This window comes from Engystomops pustulosus, chromosome 5, assembly GCF_040894005.1.
Source record: "Engystomops pustulosus chromosome 5, aEngPut4.maternal, whole genome shotgun sequence".
NCBI lineage: Eukaryota > Metazoa > Chordata > Amphibia > Anura > Leptodactylidae > Engystomops > Engystomops pustulosus.
In genome coordinates, this window is record NC_092415.1 from 91,134,055 (window position 1) to 91,151,487 (window position 17,433).

The window sequence follows — 17,433 nt, forward strand, 5'->3', positions numbered from 1 at the left end:
ATTTATTTTAAACAAGTACTAATCTTTGTGATACTGTCCCAAAGAATAAAGTGGATGTATCATTTGAACTTAGGGTTTTGGGAAATCCACAATTGGATTTTTCCAGCTTCTCAATACATTGCGCAGGATATTAATTAAAAATAGTAATAAGATATACAAAGGGCTTCACCAGTGCCAAATATGGTAAAAAGTTGGGTGTTAACTTGAACCCAGTATCAGGGCAAAAACTAGTGAATGGAAATGATCAAATAAATAATCTGAAACACCACTAATTCTAATAGGTCGTCTCAAAAATATATCTAATATATATTAAGGATACAATATTAAATTCAAACGTAAAATATTGCAATGCGAGTGAGCTCATGTGGGGCCCTCGCAGCTGACATGTGCAATCAATGTATGTAGCTTCTAATGATGTCGATGAAATAATTAACAATTGCAATAAAATTTAAAATGTGCCAAAAAGTACAATAAAAAATAAAATAAGTAGCATTAATGATCGTCTCTTTGCATTTAAGGAAATCTACCATTTGTTTTTATGCATTGTGAACCAAACATACCTTGAGAATGCTGTAGCTACACTGATGCAGAAACATATCTTGCTTAATCCTTGAACTGAAAAAAAAAACTATTCTAAAATTATGTTAATGAGGCTCTGTTGCTCCTGTGGCTGCTCTGGAGCTTCTCCTCTTACCCTAATTATGCACTGCTCTACAGAATGATGTATTCCCTGTGTTGTCCCTGACAGGCAGAAGTAATCAATCACAGCACCATCCCCCAGCTTCTGTTTATGAGTCATCCAGCTCAGGTTGATTAGTCCAGTCTGGACAGTTCAGGAAAATCCGCGAAACACAGCAGCCAGTATGCACCCAGCTTTCCCAAGGCCCTGAATTATATAATTGAGCAAAACCACTCAGATCAAGGATTAAACAAGATATGTTTCTGCATCAGTTTAGATACTGCATTCTCAAGGTATGTTTGGTTCACAATGCATAAAAACAAATGGTAGATTGCCTGTAAATAGTCCAAAAACTGGTGCTTAAAATTCTCCCATTATGTTTGCTGACTAGATGTAAAGATTACCCTAGTGAATAATTGTTGCCCCAGAAAGCACAATTTGTGCCACAGAAAACAAACCCTCCAAAGGCACTGTAAAGGAAAAACAAAAAAAAGAGTTATAGCTTCTGGAATAGAGGGAGTAGAAAACAGGTAACAGGTCCTACCCCCAACAACTGATCTTAAAATAGACTATGTAACACAATAACAGCCACTTTATCCAGATGTAATATACTACCAGTGTTAAGATGCTCCTTACCTAATTGAGCATGAAGTTCAACTCCAACCCATACACCTCTGGAAAAATCCACAGTTCCAATATATCGCACAGTTCCAAACTTGTTGTCCCCAATACATACTTGGTCACCCAGAGACAGAAGGCAAGGTGGAGCATGGGATGAACTGTCTTCACAATCATCTGATAGATCTAGATGATTCTTTTCAGGGAAATGGCTTTCAGAAGAGCAGTGCTTTTGTTCTGACAGCTCCTGGTAAGATGCATGATATGTGTGATAATCTAGAACATTACTTTCCCCATCAGAAGAGTACATCTGTTGATCTTCATGGTGTTCAAAGTCTTTTCCATCGTCTACTCCCATAAATTCTGTGAAAGAGTGGTCTTCCAAAATATCACACGTTTGCTCCACAGCAATCTCACAAGGTAAAAAGCTGACAAAGTTTCCTTTGTTACAGTCCACAGGAGAAGAAACACTTCTAGACAATACAGCAGCATCTTTTTCAGTAGTGCAAAGTGACACTTTTTCAAAGGCACTTTTTTCTGTGAAGGTTGATAGGCTGTTTGGAATTTCTGGACAGTTGCTATCATTGGACTCATAATGTCCACAAGATTTGCAATTTTCTACAGACTGCTGTCCATTAAGTTCTTGGTGCTCTTGGATTTCCAAGTCTCTTGCTTGGATAGTCAACTGATCCATACTTTCACTACAAGTAACTACAATGTCAGAGAGAGTAATATTAGAAGCACTATGTGATACGTAACCACTGGTAACACTGCTGGTGGTAGGACTCCGAGAAACATCTTTATCCAAAGAATGAGAAGAATCAAAGTCAGCTTTGGAATTAATCCAGTCCCGGTTGTCCAAACTAGCATTATAAACACTGAAGTCTGCAAACTCCTCTGGTACATAAGGCTTAAAATCATGAAAACCAGAGGAACACATTCCTTTTTTGATTGACCCTGCAAATTCGAGGTCTTCTTCTTCAGAATCCTAAAAAGAAAACAGACAGTCAATATAACAAGTTGTGAACAGGAATACTTTTCATACTGTCGTACTGATAAAAATGTAACAATTTTCACTGGCTGATTATTATTATAAGGTTATATAGATCATGGTTTTGCTTACCCATACCAGTTTTCCTACATTTTATATAATATATATATGTACACACATTCAGTCTCTCAATGTAAGTATACTACTATAGGGCTCCTGAATATAGCACTAACAATTTATTTAGTAATGATTTATTATGAAAAATTATTAAGAAGTTTTAAAAAGTCCTAAAAAATTTCTGTGCAGACTTAAGAATCAACAAATTTGGCTTCTAAACTTAAATCACCTCCTGGAAGCCTTGTGTACGGTATCTGGCACTTCTCAGACCTAAAGATAAAAAGCAGTAAGTGAACTTAGTAGCTGATGAGCCTTAGCAGCTGATACGTTAATAGACTTTATTATAATTTATTCTCTGCCCTTTCACTCCTGATGCATGAGATGTGAACTGACAAGTGATCCTGTCATTGGGTTTTCACATTTTCACAAAGGGCGCATGAAATTGTGATTATTTAAGATCTTCTACACCAGAAAACTGAAGCCCTGATAAATCTCCCCCAATAAATACAATGGGACCAAGTGGAATGCAAGTTCTGCATGTCAAAAAACACACACAAAACTTGCACATCAAAAACGCAAGTGTGAATGGGGCCTTATAGTAACACTATAGTAGCACACAATGTCATGTCAGGGGTGGTTCAAGGTCCATAAGATGTAATACTGCTTTGGTAAAAGAAGATGTCACTACATGTGGCCCATAAGTGCCCTATTTTTGCACATTTCATAAGAAGATTAAATTAGGAACACGTCAGATAAAGGGGAATTACAACAGTAATGTTCTTCAATTATGAGAATGCTAAAACAGGGTAAGTGTTCTCCAAGTTAACTATTGAGGGATAGGTTGTGAGATAGGGTCAGGGCACGAAAATGCAAAATTTACGTAGTATTTCTACACACAGAGAAAGGGTCAGGTTTGGCAGGAAACCTGAATGCTAAACACCAGGGAGTGAACATGCTAAAGCAAAACAAATACCATAAAGCACATCCTAGCATTCACATACATATGAAGCAATGGGAAACAGTAGAGCAAGCACTTCAAATGCAAACAAAACTTACAATGGACTCTTCATGAATATTATTGGTTTCTACAGGCATGCAGTTGGTATTAGGTCCAGAAGGCACAGCAGTGCCAGTGTTATTTGTCAGTGGTGAAGACATGCTCTGCAAAGGTTAAGACACACAACACATCACATACACCACAAAAACATGATGTAAAACAAACGGTGGCGAGTGAGACATGCAATAAGAACACAATTCATGAAAACATGCACAAAACAGGGCAGTCTATGACACATAACAGAACCACTTATCATGCCTTATTAAGGGATTATAAAAAGCTTTTGCAAAAAGTAAAAAAAAATTAAAAAAGGGACCTTTACAATCATATACATCAAACTGTAAAGAGCTTGGCATAATAAATACTTAAAGCAGATAGTCCTACACTTACAAATAATCAGGGCGATTTGAGACAGTAAACACACTACAGGTCCTTATGAACGGGTGGTTTGGTGTCCCAAATTGCCCTATACGAGTTCTCTCCATGGTTGGTAATGTATGTTGCTACAAGGTGCAAGAGGGGGGGTAGTGTGCCTTATGGTAGGGACTCTTAAACGCAAAAGATAGCCCTTTTAGAACTGCCAAGGCAATTAAAATTTATTTACAAGGACTGTCCTGAGACAGAATGGAGCCTTATCGGTCAGGCCTAAAACGTAACTTTTATTAAATTGGATAAGAAATCTAACAATATATATCACACTTATTTCTTAAAATTTGCAGGTTTGAGGCTGCTAACTTTTCTATCTACACTTATAATGTTGAGTGTTCCTCAACCTGTAATGTATAAGCGGGTCTCTGCAGCGACCCATCAATAAACCCACATCAAACAAGTCAATTTAAAAGCCAAACAAGAGCGCCCCCGACATGTTTCGCTGGAGAAACAGCGTCATCAGGAGATCGGGGCTACTGAGCGAAACATGTCGGGGGGGGGGGGGGGGGGGAGCTCTTGTTTGGCTTTTAAATTGACTTGTTTGATGTGGGTTTATTGATGGGTCGCTGCAGAGACCCGCTTATACATTACAGGTTGAGGAACACTCAACATTATAAGTGTAGATAGAAAAGTTAGCAGCCTCAAACCTGCGAATTTTAAGAAATAAGTGTGATATATATTGTTAGATTTCTTATCCAATTTAATAAAAGTTACGTTTTAGGCCTGACCGATAAGGCTCCATTCTGTCTCAGGACAGTCCTTGTAAATAAACCTTATGGTAGGGGAGACAATAAGGCTTATGGGTGGGGGAACACTATGGTTTATAGGGGGAACGGGACGTGAGTTTTCTGAAAAGGGGCCCACTGGGGTTCCTAAGGGACCCTACTTAAACCAGGAGCCGGCCCTGCAAAGAATAAAGTGGATGTGTCATTTGGACCACAAAGTAAGAACATTGGCCAACTGAGGTTTTTGGCAAATCAACGACATTAGAAAAGTTTGTTTTTTCTTTGCAGGCATGGAGGGAAAAACTAATGAGCGATTTTGAACATTAAATCTCCTGTCCATAAGGAGCCGGTAAGTGGCTTGGAGTCCCAAATCACCCCCACAGGTTCCCTTTAATGCATAGTTCATCTTTAACAAACTCTGCAGAAATTAGTAGTCCATTAGTAGCATGTGGTAATTTTTATACACTAGCGAACAACAATTTGATATGCTATTCAATAATGTCCCATAACCTGGTCTGGACTACCGTGATACAATATTCATGATAATTGTAGGGTTTTCGTGCATGCACAGTTTTATTTTGTCATTTTATATTTGGTCATTTATATTGTTTACACAATGAATTATATGAGACAAATATTGGTCAAGGTTGCAACCGAGTGTTTGTAATATAGTATATAGAGACATTGCATATTGAGCATTACTAAGGATATTTTAAAGGAATAGCTCATATGTGACATTTTGAATATATACATTATATGTAATAAATACATGTTGAGTAAATGTAGTAAGTGCATGGTATACTCTTTAAATTCATTAGTAGTACGTGACCTGAACATTCAGGCATCAATGACCATTAGTCACGAAGGGGATAATGGGGCTTATTTACTAAGGGTCACGGATTGCACTTTCGTCGGACTGTTCGCTGTTTTTGCTGCTTGCACGGCTTTGACAGGTATTTAACAGGTGTCTGCGCTGGCATTGTGTCGCACGCGATCGTTTTTTGCCGCAGCTGCGCTGGCATCCATGCGACACAAATTCGGGGGCCGGCCGTTGGACGATCCGTCTGTTTTGGACTGAGCGCAGTATTTAACTTTCAAATTGTATTGCAAGACAATGCACTTACATGCACCAAGAAGAAGAAGGTCAACTCCGGTGGACCTGAGCGGGGAAGCGGCACATGCAGTATATCAGTGATGATCTTAGTGAATTGCAACGCAGTGCATTATCGTCAGACAATGCAATTTCGGTGAACTCCGTTGGACAGGTAAGTAAATGTGCCCCAATGTGTTCATCATGGTGTTGATTATGCTACTGATTTCTCTATGCATACAGAGGGGGAAAATTATCAGGACTTGTATGTCTGTATATTATCCCCATCTCCATGCCATTTAGGGTGTGGAGGGGAGTAAAGGGGGTGCAGATAGCAGCAAAGTGGGCCAGCACACTTGATATAGCCTGTGACTGTTCAAGCCTAATGGTCGAAGGATAGTAACACAAATCTACGTCACACAGGGACTGGGGTAGATTTGTACATTTGCGCAGCTGCCCCGCCAGATACATCAGGAGGCCAGCCAGACGGGCAGGGTTTCATCATAAGCCAGCGCACGGTAAATCTCCCTAAAATTCTATATCGGCATGTACATACTTGGTTGGCAGGTACACCTTTATTAATTAGATGAGTAGCAGATTAGTATTATATACTGATACCAGCACAAATTATACCTCTTGACTAAGCAATGGCTGGGTTTCAACAGGAACATTTCTTTTGTGCTCTTCTCTCACAGGCATTAACGGCTTGAAAAATTTTGGTTGGTGAGGAGAAAAGGTTTTGAATGGACTTGAAGGTAATGCTTGTGGGCTTTCAGGTGCTGCCCCTGCAAAAAGGAAGATATTTTTTTAATTGTCTCATTGCCTTCACAAAGTATAACAGTGTACTGTATATACTCGAGTATAAGCCGACCCGAGTATTAGCCAGGACCCCCAATTTGAACAAAAATCTGGGGAAACCTATTGATTCGAGTATAAGCTGAGGGTGGAAAATGCACTGAAGACAGTTTCCCAATATATAGACAGCCTACCTCCTGTATATTGCCTGCCAGCCCCCAGTAGTATATAGCCAGCCCCTGTAATATATAGCCTGCCAGCCCTTGCAGTATATAGACTGCAACCCCCCTGTATTGTATAGAATGCCACCCCCTGTAGTGTATAGCCTGCCTGTCAGCCTCTGTAGTATATAGCCTTTCAGTCCCCTGTAGTATATAGCCTGCCAGCCCCCTGTAGTATATAGCCTGCAGCCCGGTCCCCCAGTATATAGCCTGAAGCCCTGCCCACCCCCAGTATATAGCCTGCAGCCCTGCCCACCCCCAGTATATAGCCTGCAGCTGCCCCCCCCCTTCCCCCAGTATATATCCTGCAGCCACTGCATCTCCTGGGGGAACGTCGGAAGTTGAGTACACTTTTTGTTTTGTTTTTTATGACTTGAGTATAAGCCATTTTTTGTGCAGAAAAGCTCGGCTTATGCTCGAGTATACGCAGTATGTTTGGCGACTATTCTATTTTAAAGTTCCTTGTTAGTCTAAATGTAATATGTGGCAGTGTTTGTCATTATTATATATACTAAAAATTGATACTACCTCCACCACTGTCTCTTCTTCTGGGCGATTCGTTGACCTGACTTCCATGGAATGATATATCTTTGTAGCTGGAGGAGTATTCAGAGATATCGAGTTGGTTTTCTGTCCATCCCTAGTAAAAACATACTAAAATCAGCAACTGGCAAGCAAAATGACTCAGGGGGTATTAACTCCTGTTTTCAGGCATAATTTGGGAAACATATAGGTTACTATCTGTCTTGTTTAGATTATTTCTGTATTCACATTATCATCATTGACCATCATTGACTTTAATAGTATGTAATAGTTGAACAGGCGGTCCCCTACTTAAGAACACCCCTAGTTACAAAAGGACCTCTGGATGTTGGTAATTTACTGTACTTTAGCCCTAGGATAGCTATACCAGTTATTAATGGTCACACCCTAAAAAGTAGGGGAACTTACAAAATATATTTTTTTTATATATAAAAATCTCTTTATTTCATCAACAATAAAACATCTATTTAACAATTTATTTCAGCTTTAAAATGATCCCAAGATAGATTGAGGCTCAGGCAGCCCAGTTGTCGCAAGTCAAAGATACATTACATTGCATTGCAGTATCATATATTGGCATTCCCATCATTTAGATACATTTTTCTTGCCTCCTGAGGAAGCAATAGGCGAAACGCGCGTCGGGGCGAGGGGCGCACGGCAGCCACAGTAGCAAGGTAATTAAAATTGAACCTTTTTCAATGGAAAGAAAAATTTATCTAAATGATGGGAATGCCAATATATGATACTGCAATGCAATGTAATGTATCTTTGACTTGCGACAACTGGGCTGCCTGAGCCTCAATCTATCTTGGGATCATTTTAAAGCTGAAATAAATTGTTAAATAGATGTTTTATTGTTGATGAAATAAAGAGATTTTTATATATAAAAAAAATATATTTTGTAAGTTCCCCTACTTTTTAGGGTGTGATAAGTTAGATTGGGGGAAGCTACCCGTACTCCTCTATAGGACATAACTTATTTGGGTTATACAGTTATTAATGGTGTCTGCAATGAAGCTTTATTGTTAATTCTGGTTCTAATGACAACACAACATTTTTAAAATCCAATTGTCACAGAGACCAAAAAACATTTGTTTTATTACAATTTATAATACAATGTATTACAATTATAAAATATAGGGTTCCGACTTACATGCAAATTCAACTTAAGAACACACCTACAGAACCTATCTTCTATGTATCCCAGAGTCTGCCTGTAATGGTACATCATCATGCAGCCAGGGGTGTTTGGAGAGGGTTTAAGGGATGAACCCTCTCTTTACAGACCAGCACATTGCAGCAAACACCGTTAACAACAGCAATCATTGCTGGCATTAAGCGCAGGTGTTAACCCTTTACATGCCGCTGCCAAAGCTGCCATCTCGGCTTTGATCTCCCTGTAGCAAATAAAGGTAGACAGTACTTCGCTGCTCAGGGTCTGGGCCAGGCCGATATAATTCAGAGAAATAGAAGTCCCGGCACTCGTTCTGATGCGCTAATAAATCTACTTGCATTAAAAGACAACGAGTGCCGGGACTTCTATTTCTCTGAAGTCCTGTAGATAGGGCCTAACTTGCTGATTGGTGGGGGGCTCAGTGATAGGACTCCCACAGCTCTTGAGAACGGGGGTCAGTTATACCCCTGTTGCGCTGGAGATGACCGGAGCAGCCAGTCACGCATGCACTGGCTGCTCCGTTCATCTCTATGGCGCTGATGGAGATAGCCGAGCATCGTACTCTTCGTCAGGTCGAGCTGCTCTAATCTTCATGATTCGTGGGAGTCCCATCACTGGAAAACCCCTTTAAGGGTTAATTTAGTATTGCAAACAGTAACTGATTGGGAAGATGCACTGGTTTCCCCAGAAATCTGTTCCTATATTTTAAGAAAGAAATTTTAAAAATTACCTTGTCATCTTCATCACAGCCAGCAAGATCTAGACGACTGGACGACACCTGAAAATCAGATATATAGCAAACACTAAAACTACTGACATCAGGAAAGTATGAAACATTGAAGTGATATCTAATATTCCTGTTTTTTTTACAAAAGGTATAATGTATGTTTACCTTTAAAAGACATCTACCACAAGGATTAAAGAATGTATGCAAATGAGCCTGAGGGGCTCCAGGCTCCATTAACTTTTATGGTGCCTGGAGCCCCTCAGTTTCATTTGCATAAAGTCACTGATCCTGGTGGTAGATTCCTTTTAAGGGCCAAGATAAATATCATTACCAGTAAAACTATTATATACACAAAAATAATGACAGTTTTCCTAGCATTTCTTAGCATTCTTTATAATATGTGACTATACTTAAAGGGGTATTCTCATCTGGGCATGCAATTAGATGTTATTAAAAAAAATGTTCCTGTATGAAGATAATTTCCCATATATGTAGTCATATGGTCTCTTAGAAACAAGACTGTCCTTAGCTAAGGCCACCTCTGCTGGAGGGATTGCACAAAGAAACAAAAAGTTTCTAAATATTAAATATCTGAGGAGTTACTGCATGTCCCACAGCCGTCCTGTGGTAATGAACGCTGAATCCATGTGGTCAGGCAGGGCTCTATAGCGGATATCTGGCCACTGCTACCAAAATGTGAGGTGGTCGTATCCGAGGAATCTATCTCGTTTCTAAGGGACAACATGACTACATTTATGTTGCTACATTTATCTTCACACAGGAACATTTTTTTTATAACATCCAATTGAAGAAATGTTTACATATGACAAATGAATTAAATGAAATTTAAATGCCCAGATGGGAATACCCCTTTAATGATGTAATATATGTTATATATGTACATTTTCTTTTCCCTCCTTTCAGACTCTAAACTTTCTTGGTTCAGGTGTGTGTCCTTCCACTCATTGTATAAATAAGTTTGCCTATTTATAGTTAATTTGTATGAATGTGTACAAATAGCTTATTTATGCTACTTGAAATGAAAATGTTTAATCCCAAAATTTCAATACATTGCAGTGTTACCATTAAAAATGTAGAAAAACGTATTTGAAATCCATTTAAAAAGCCATTCAAATGTAGGTTCAAAGTCACAGAACCTGACAATTCAAACAAACATTCTTCTCTAACTTCTGCAGCAGTATCCAAACTGTCCTCAGTAGTAAGGGTGTTGGCCACTTTCAGTAAATAATTGATATTATTTGTGTAATGAAAAGTTATACAATTCTTTCTGTATCAATTCCTCATGGTTTTTTAGATCTCTGCTTGCTGTCATTCTATAGAAAGTTTACTTCCAGTGGATAGAATCTGTCCATGGTGATGTGATGGACACTCAGGTGCATGAGCCGTTATTATAACTGAGAGTAATAGGAGTTGTGTGATAATAATGGTTCATGCACTTGCATGTCCAGCATACACCATGGACAGATTGGGGCACATTTACTTGCCCAGTCCTATTGGCCCGGCCCTGTCATGATCCACGAGGTGCGATGTCCGACGAGGATGAAGTCCGGCGTGTTTCACTAAGATCACACGCCAGATATCCTGCATTTGTCGCTTCCCTGCTGAGGTCCGCCAGAGTTCATCTTCTTCTTCCCGGTGCATGTAAGTACATGTTTTGCTACACAATTTGAATTTTAAATCCTGCACTTAGTCTGACTCAGTCGGGTTGTCCGACGGCCACGCCCCCGATTTGTGTCGCATGAAATAGTCGGGAAACCCCATGGAAATGCGGTGTGCGGACCCTAAGTAAATGTGCCCTAATATATCCACTGGAAGTAAACTTACAAGCTTTCTATAGAAGCACAGCAATCAGAGATCTAGGAAACCACAAGCAATTGATACAGAAAGTATATTGGAAAATTGTTTAACTTTTCCTTGCACAAACAAAAGCGGACAACCCATTTAATTGAAGTCTCTTACATCTAGACACGTCATCTAGACACACACTGCTGCCCGTAAACATTCAGGCAGGACCTGGCGTAGGATTGTCCACTGGCAGAGCCCGCCCACCGGATACATGAGGAGCCAACATCATATACCTGCGTATGATATATGTCCTATATGTCCCTAATTGGGATAGATTTATCAACCGTGTCCAAAAGTAAGACAGACAAACCTGTCAATATAAAGATTAATGTTATCTTTATTTTCATCTCTTTCAACCCCTTCAGGACTGCCATACAGCTATATACGTCCTATTTGCACATGCCCTGTGCAGAACAGACGTATATTAACGTTGTGACAGCGACCAAATTCAAATGGTTATGTATGCATGCTTCAAAGAACCAGAGCTATCCACTCTTAATGCTGTACTAAAAATGTTTATTTTCTTTATGATTGTAACTTTAAGAGCGGATATCTCTGGTTCTGTTAAGCGTCCAAACACAATGGAAGAAGCTGCAAGAAAGACTCTCACTTTCACTTTGCAGAAGTACATGCTGTCTCTGCATCTGTAGCTGAACCTGGGAGAGGGTGATATACTGTACATATTTATAACATATTTTGGTTACTACTAAAAAACTGTATTCGGAAAAATGACAAAAAAAACTTATTTTTCTGTAGTCATATTGGCAAATTTTATAAAGAAAAAAATATGCGATAAATAAAACTAGATTTCATCAAGTTAGAATGGAAAAAAAAACAAAGTAAAATTTGTTATGATATGTAAAGCTTTTCCAGAGATATTGTCATTTAGCAGAACGTCAAAAATTTATCATGGAAAGGTTAATATTTGTCCGATAACGGCAACTTTTGTGTAATACTTACATTATGCATATTGGGGGTGCTGAGGCTCCTTCGAATGTGCTTAGTTTTGTTAGAAATAGCTTCTTTTACTGTAACTGCCTAAAAGCAGAGATTAAAAAGACACATGTATTGCAAATTAACTGTACTAGTATAGTAGATGTATTATACCATAGAAATTTTCTGAGCAGATATTGGTTCAAAGAGACACGAGTAAGACCTAATGTGGCTCCATGTTTTAGGCAGTGCATAGGAAGCACCTTAACTAACAAAAGCTTAAAGGAAACCTACCATGAGAAATATACCTTCAGAAGTAGATCTGATGGTAGATTCCCTTTGCCTGCCTATGCCCTAATCTGTAATTTTATAACCCTGGAACATAACCTAATTCGTTAAAAAATGTATTTTAGTAATATGTAAATTAGCTGCAAAGGCTACTGGACATGGAGTAGCCTTAGCTCCCAATGCCCGGCCAGGCTAGTACACGCCCCAGTAGCCTCTGCAGCTAATTTACATATTACTAAAAAAAAAGTTAGGTTGGGTTCCAGGATTCTTAAATTTCAGATTAGGGCAGAGGCAGGCAGGAGGAATCTAAAATCAGATCTACTTCTGATGGTAGGTTCCTCATGGTAGGTTTCCTTTAAGAGATTTTATTTGTGTTGCACAAATCCAATAGGACAGGGTTGAATTCTCTCTTAATAGCTGTTATATAGATATTCTTCTAAAAAATGTCTTATACCTCCTGCACATGGCAACATGAAATGGCTACACAAAAAAATTCTTGTGGCATAACACCTCTAGAAAACACCATAATTACATATTTTTATTCAGTTTTCAGTTTCCCCCGTTTCCCTAGAACGCATATGAAATGTAATAAACAGTAAAAATCACACACACACACACTAGGTGTCACTGCGTCCCAAAATGCTGGAACTATCAAAATATAAAAATGGTAATGGTCGGCGTTGACCCCCATAACGGAAAATAGCTCCCAAATGTCCGAAATGTGACTTTTATACCATTTTACATCACATAAAAATGGAATAAAAAGTGACTGTTGCACAGTCCTCAAAATAGTAGCAATGAAAACGTCGGCTCATTTTGCAAAAAATGATTCCTAACACAGTTCCATTCACGTAAGTATGAAAAAGTTATTAGCATCACAAAATGGCAACTTTTCTTTCTTTTTTGTACACATTTGTTTAACTTTTGAAAATGTATTAAAACGCAATATCATAATTGTATCGAACCAAAGAATAAAATAGAGGTGTTGTTTGTAGCGCACGGTGAAAGTCGTAAAAACTGAGCCCACAAGAATGTGCCACAAACACGCTTTGTTTTCCAATTTTTCTATATTTGGAATATTTTTCCAGCTTCCCAGTACACGGCATGAAATTATAAATAGTGCCACGGAGAAGTAAAATTTCTCAGGCACAAAATAAGCCCTCACACAGCTCTGTATATTGAAAAATTTAAAAGTTATATATTTTTGAAGGTGGGGAGCAAGAAATGAGCAAAAAAACCCTGCGTTGTTAAGGGGTTAATCAAAATACAATAATAATTATTTAATATAGTGAATGGCATTTAAAAAAAAAATCCACATTTCCACTATATAGACATTTTTTAATTTTTTTTTTATTAACTTACTGGTAATTATGGTTTCCATAAGTTCACCGTGACAGCGCCATCTAAGGGTTAGTCCTATACACTGTATGGACAGGTAGTTGTGAGAAATTAGAGACCCCTCCCTAGCAATCCCTCAACAGTGTCTACCTGGAGAGGTTGAATCTATCTACCATCACCATAAAAGAAGAAAAAAGAGAAGAGATAAATATCGGGCTCTCATGGCGGATTTATGGAAACCGAATTACAGGTAAGTCTAATTCATTTTTTACATTGCGTCCCTCATGACAGTCTCACCTGGCAATTTACCAAATTATTACTTAGGGAGAGACGACTGTGTAAAGGACTGGCCCTTGTGGCTGCCCAACAAATGTGCCGACCTCTATTCTATGTACATGATGCTGCAATCGCTCTGGTAGAATGTGCTCTGATAGTCTGTGGTTTAGATACATTTACAAGCTTGTAGAATTCACTTATAGTACGCCTCTTTCTCTGCCTGGGTACGCACAGGGCTGGAGCGGAGAAGATGGTTCACTGTGCATGCGCGAGAACTAGTGCAACAACGAAGGAGGACGGTGAGTTGGCTGAAAGCAGGAAGCAGCTGGAATAGCCTTCCTTTGACCCTCTTTGGCATGATAACGGCGGTAAAAATTACTTACCTAAGCTGCTCTACCTTTTCGAAACAATGCTGGTGTCAGTGCCACTGGTGGTCCTGAGGTCTCAGTAAGCGTCCATTCTACACTTTATATGGGCCAAGAGGAGACACAGGATCTCCATAAATCCAGGGGGGCTATCGGTACCAGATATAACCAGGTATTATTGGGCGACCCACTTGCGGCGCATACTGGCCTGGTCCACTCTGTAGACGTTTTCTAAATGGATGGAAATTTAGAAACTGTGGCTGACTACTTTTCACCCTAACTCTTACATCCGGTCTAAAGATTCACTCCCATTGCCCAGCCCCTTGTTGGGCCCTATTTCTTTCACAGTAAAACTTTGGAAAGCCTTTATTACTAGATTTCCTTTGGTGCCGCAGTGTTCTCCTAAGCAGTCCGTCTTACACACCCACTCTATGCAACATGCAGGAACTGGACAGGAAATTAAGCCTTGGCATGAGAAGGGATTATTTAGATTTGTGGACATTGTAGACCAGTGGTGGCGAACCTATGGCATGGTTGCCAGAGGTGGCAGTCAGAGCCCTTTCTGTGGGCACCCTGGCCATCGCCCCAGCACACCAGACAGGAATCAAAAAATCTTCCTCCAGTTCCAAACAACTTAAAATATGCTGCTTTCAGTCATATTTTGCTACTTACTTTGCTACTTGGGACTGTAGAAATAGGGAGAATGAGTAGACAGGGCCGAATTATTTTTGGAGGACCTCCTGATGGCCCCATGATTCTCTGTGTTCAGAGGGACACTGGAAAGAAGCTAAAATTATGAAAAATGTCCATCTTTTTACTGTGTTGCTGTCCTCAGGAGGCAAATAAAAGTTGATGAACAGGGAGCAATAAGTTACTGCTTTAATTTTTGGTTGGCACCTCACGATAAATATGGGGGTTTTTGGGTTCAGTTTGGGAACTCGCCTCTTAAAGGTTCGCCATCACTGTTGTAGACTATCGAGATAGGAAGATCTTATCCTTTGTCACTCTACTTGACGAATTTCACCTTTCTCCCTCAGCTAATCTCCACTATATGCGCAAGCTGCAGTCCTTGAATAGTACTGAGACTCTCTCCATACCCATTATGTTTGAACATATTTGCAAGACTGCTACTCATACCTCATGCCTTATATCTATATAATATAGATCTATATAATATATACTCAAACCTCATGCCTTATATCTTTATAATATAGATCTATATAATATATATCTATTATATATACATGATACTACTGCATCCAGACGCAGATAACCCTGTTACACACCAGTATATGGCTGTGTGAAGGCAGTGTAGGTGAACCAATATCGCAAGAAACCTTGGCGACTGATTTGGCGAAGGGAAGCCAAGACTTCCCTATGCACAACCTATGCACAACGCACAAAGAAAACCAGTACAAATTGATGTTACAGTGGTATCCGTCTTTACTTAATGTAAGTTGTTTCCTGACACACCAGACATATGCCTGAGTTGTGGCTCAGCAGGGGGCATATTTTCTGGACATGCCCACACCTACAACCTTTCTGGCAAGAGGTGAGGGCTCTCCTCCAAGATGTCATAACGGTAGACATTACACTTTCCCCCTTATTCTACTTGACCAAGACAGCTACCCAAATGAGTCTACACATCCTCACGGCTGCAAGGTGTTTGATCTTGCAGTTTTGGAAAAAGCAAGCTCCTCCCTCCACTCTAGGGTAAGGGAGACTCGTAGTATGGAATCCCTGACTGGTTCCTTGAACAATCGCGTTCCACTGTTCCGTAAAACTTGGGAGCTTTGGGACCGGTTTTGGGCAGAGGAGCTGGGACGAGGATGAGAATGAACTCCCTTTTTAACCTCTGTTTCTTTCCCAGTGTTAAATGTCATCGCTGCCTGTATGTGTGCTTTCCCTTGTTTGAATTTTTGGCTTGTTTTATTTCATCCCGATTTATTTTGAGCACATGATGAATACATGGTAATTATTACCCAATCCAAGACATTTGGTCTAATGCCTATGGAAATTAGCTATCTTATGGGTCATTTACCAGCCGCCTGTATGGACATCGCTTGTAGTCACTACTTCAATTTTTCTGGTAAATGTGCTAGATAAACTTTGTAATGTCAATTGGATTATCCTAATGTTAAGGTTGGCTCTGATGCAATTTACTACGTCACTGGAAAACTTTAATGTTAAAGTCATGCCTGATAATCTTTGTTTTATTACTGGAAAACTTCAATGCATAATCTGTCCTTGTTATGTTATTGAAAACATTTTTACTAAAAATACAAAAAAAAAAGATAAAAAAAAGCTGGAAGCAGCGACTGCCGTGGATGGGTGATAAGATGTAGGCAGGTTATCGGCAGAAAGGAGGGGTGGCTTGAATTCATGCCTCTAACGCGTCGTCACCCAGCTCTCCTATGCTGGGAGGTGCAGGGGCGTGCATAATTAGCAGCCTGGCGCACTGGACATGTTGTCCCCGTGCTGCGTGCTGCTAATTATATGTTTCTTTTCTAGGTGATCCCAGTGTGTCAAGATTAGTGATAAACAGTTTCGGGATCAGAGTGAAGAGGAGCAGAGGTGAGTATTAATAGGTTTTTTTATGTTTTTGAGCCAGTTGGTTTCCTTTAAGGCCTTTAGTTCTTTTATGTTTCACTGAGAACTGTATAAGCAAAATTGAGTCTTTCCACCCATTTTCTACTTGTATTGAGGTACAATGAATTACTGTGTTCCTTATATCTAAGATAATCCTATTGTTTAAGATCAAAAGAAGGGGTTCTTTACATAATAAGGCCTGTTGTTCCAAAGACCTCGAACATTTGACACTGGGGGTGGCGGTCCCCAACCTACAAGACTAGCATCCATCTGAATAGTTACTACTGGTATAAGTTTTCAGAATACATTTTTATGTAAGTTTTTTGTTTCCACCATAACATACCTATCTTCACTTTGTGTGGAATCAACGCTAATCTAGATGAAGATGATTTTTGTCCCATGCAGACAGAATATAGCTCTGCAGCATACTCGTATGATTCTGACACCATATGAGGCTCTGTATCCAAGACGTCAATAAGCCCAAACGATTCCTGGCTGCTTGGATACTGCAATTACTTTTTTAAAGAAATGTCTGAACTGCTGATTTCCCCACTTTGTCAGAAGGAAGGAAAGAGCACTGTCCTCAGAATTTCTTTTCCGTTTCTGTTTTTA

General features: G+C 39.5%; 1 protein-coding gene across 6 annotated transcripts in view; it reads right to left on the reverse strand.

The window, feature by feature from the left end:
* KIF13A (kinesin family member 13A) overlaps window positions 1-17,433 on the reverse strand; it is a 187,589-nt gene that overhangs the window by 8,963 nt on the left and 161,193 nt on the right. For 2 of the 6 annotated variants that reach the window (XM_072152654.1, XM_072152653.1), the window contains 6 exons: window positions 11,993-12,066; window positions 9,170-9,217; window positions 7,251-7,362; window positions 6,340-6,491; window positions 3,462-3,566; window positions 1,316-2,285 (listed from right to left, as the gene is read on the reverse strand). In XM_072152654.1, coding sequence (XP_072008755.1) covers window positions 1,316-2,285; window positions 3,462-3,566; window positions 6,340-6,491; window positions 7,251-7,362; window positions 9,170-9,217; window positions 11,993-12,066 — 1,461 coding nt within the window. Of the gene's footprint in view, window positions 1-1,315; window positions 2,286-2,634; window positions 2,676-3,461; window positions 3,567-6,339; window positions 6,492-7,250; window positions 7,363-9,169; window positions 9,218-11,992; window positions 12,067-17,433 lie in introns of those variants that run through there. The other 4 variants (XM_072152659.1, XM_072152655.1, XM_072152657.1 and 1 more) reach the window with 3 other exon arrangements.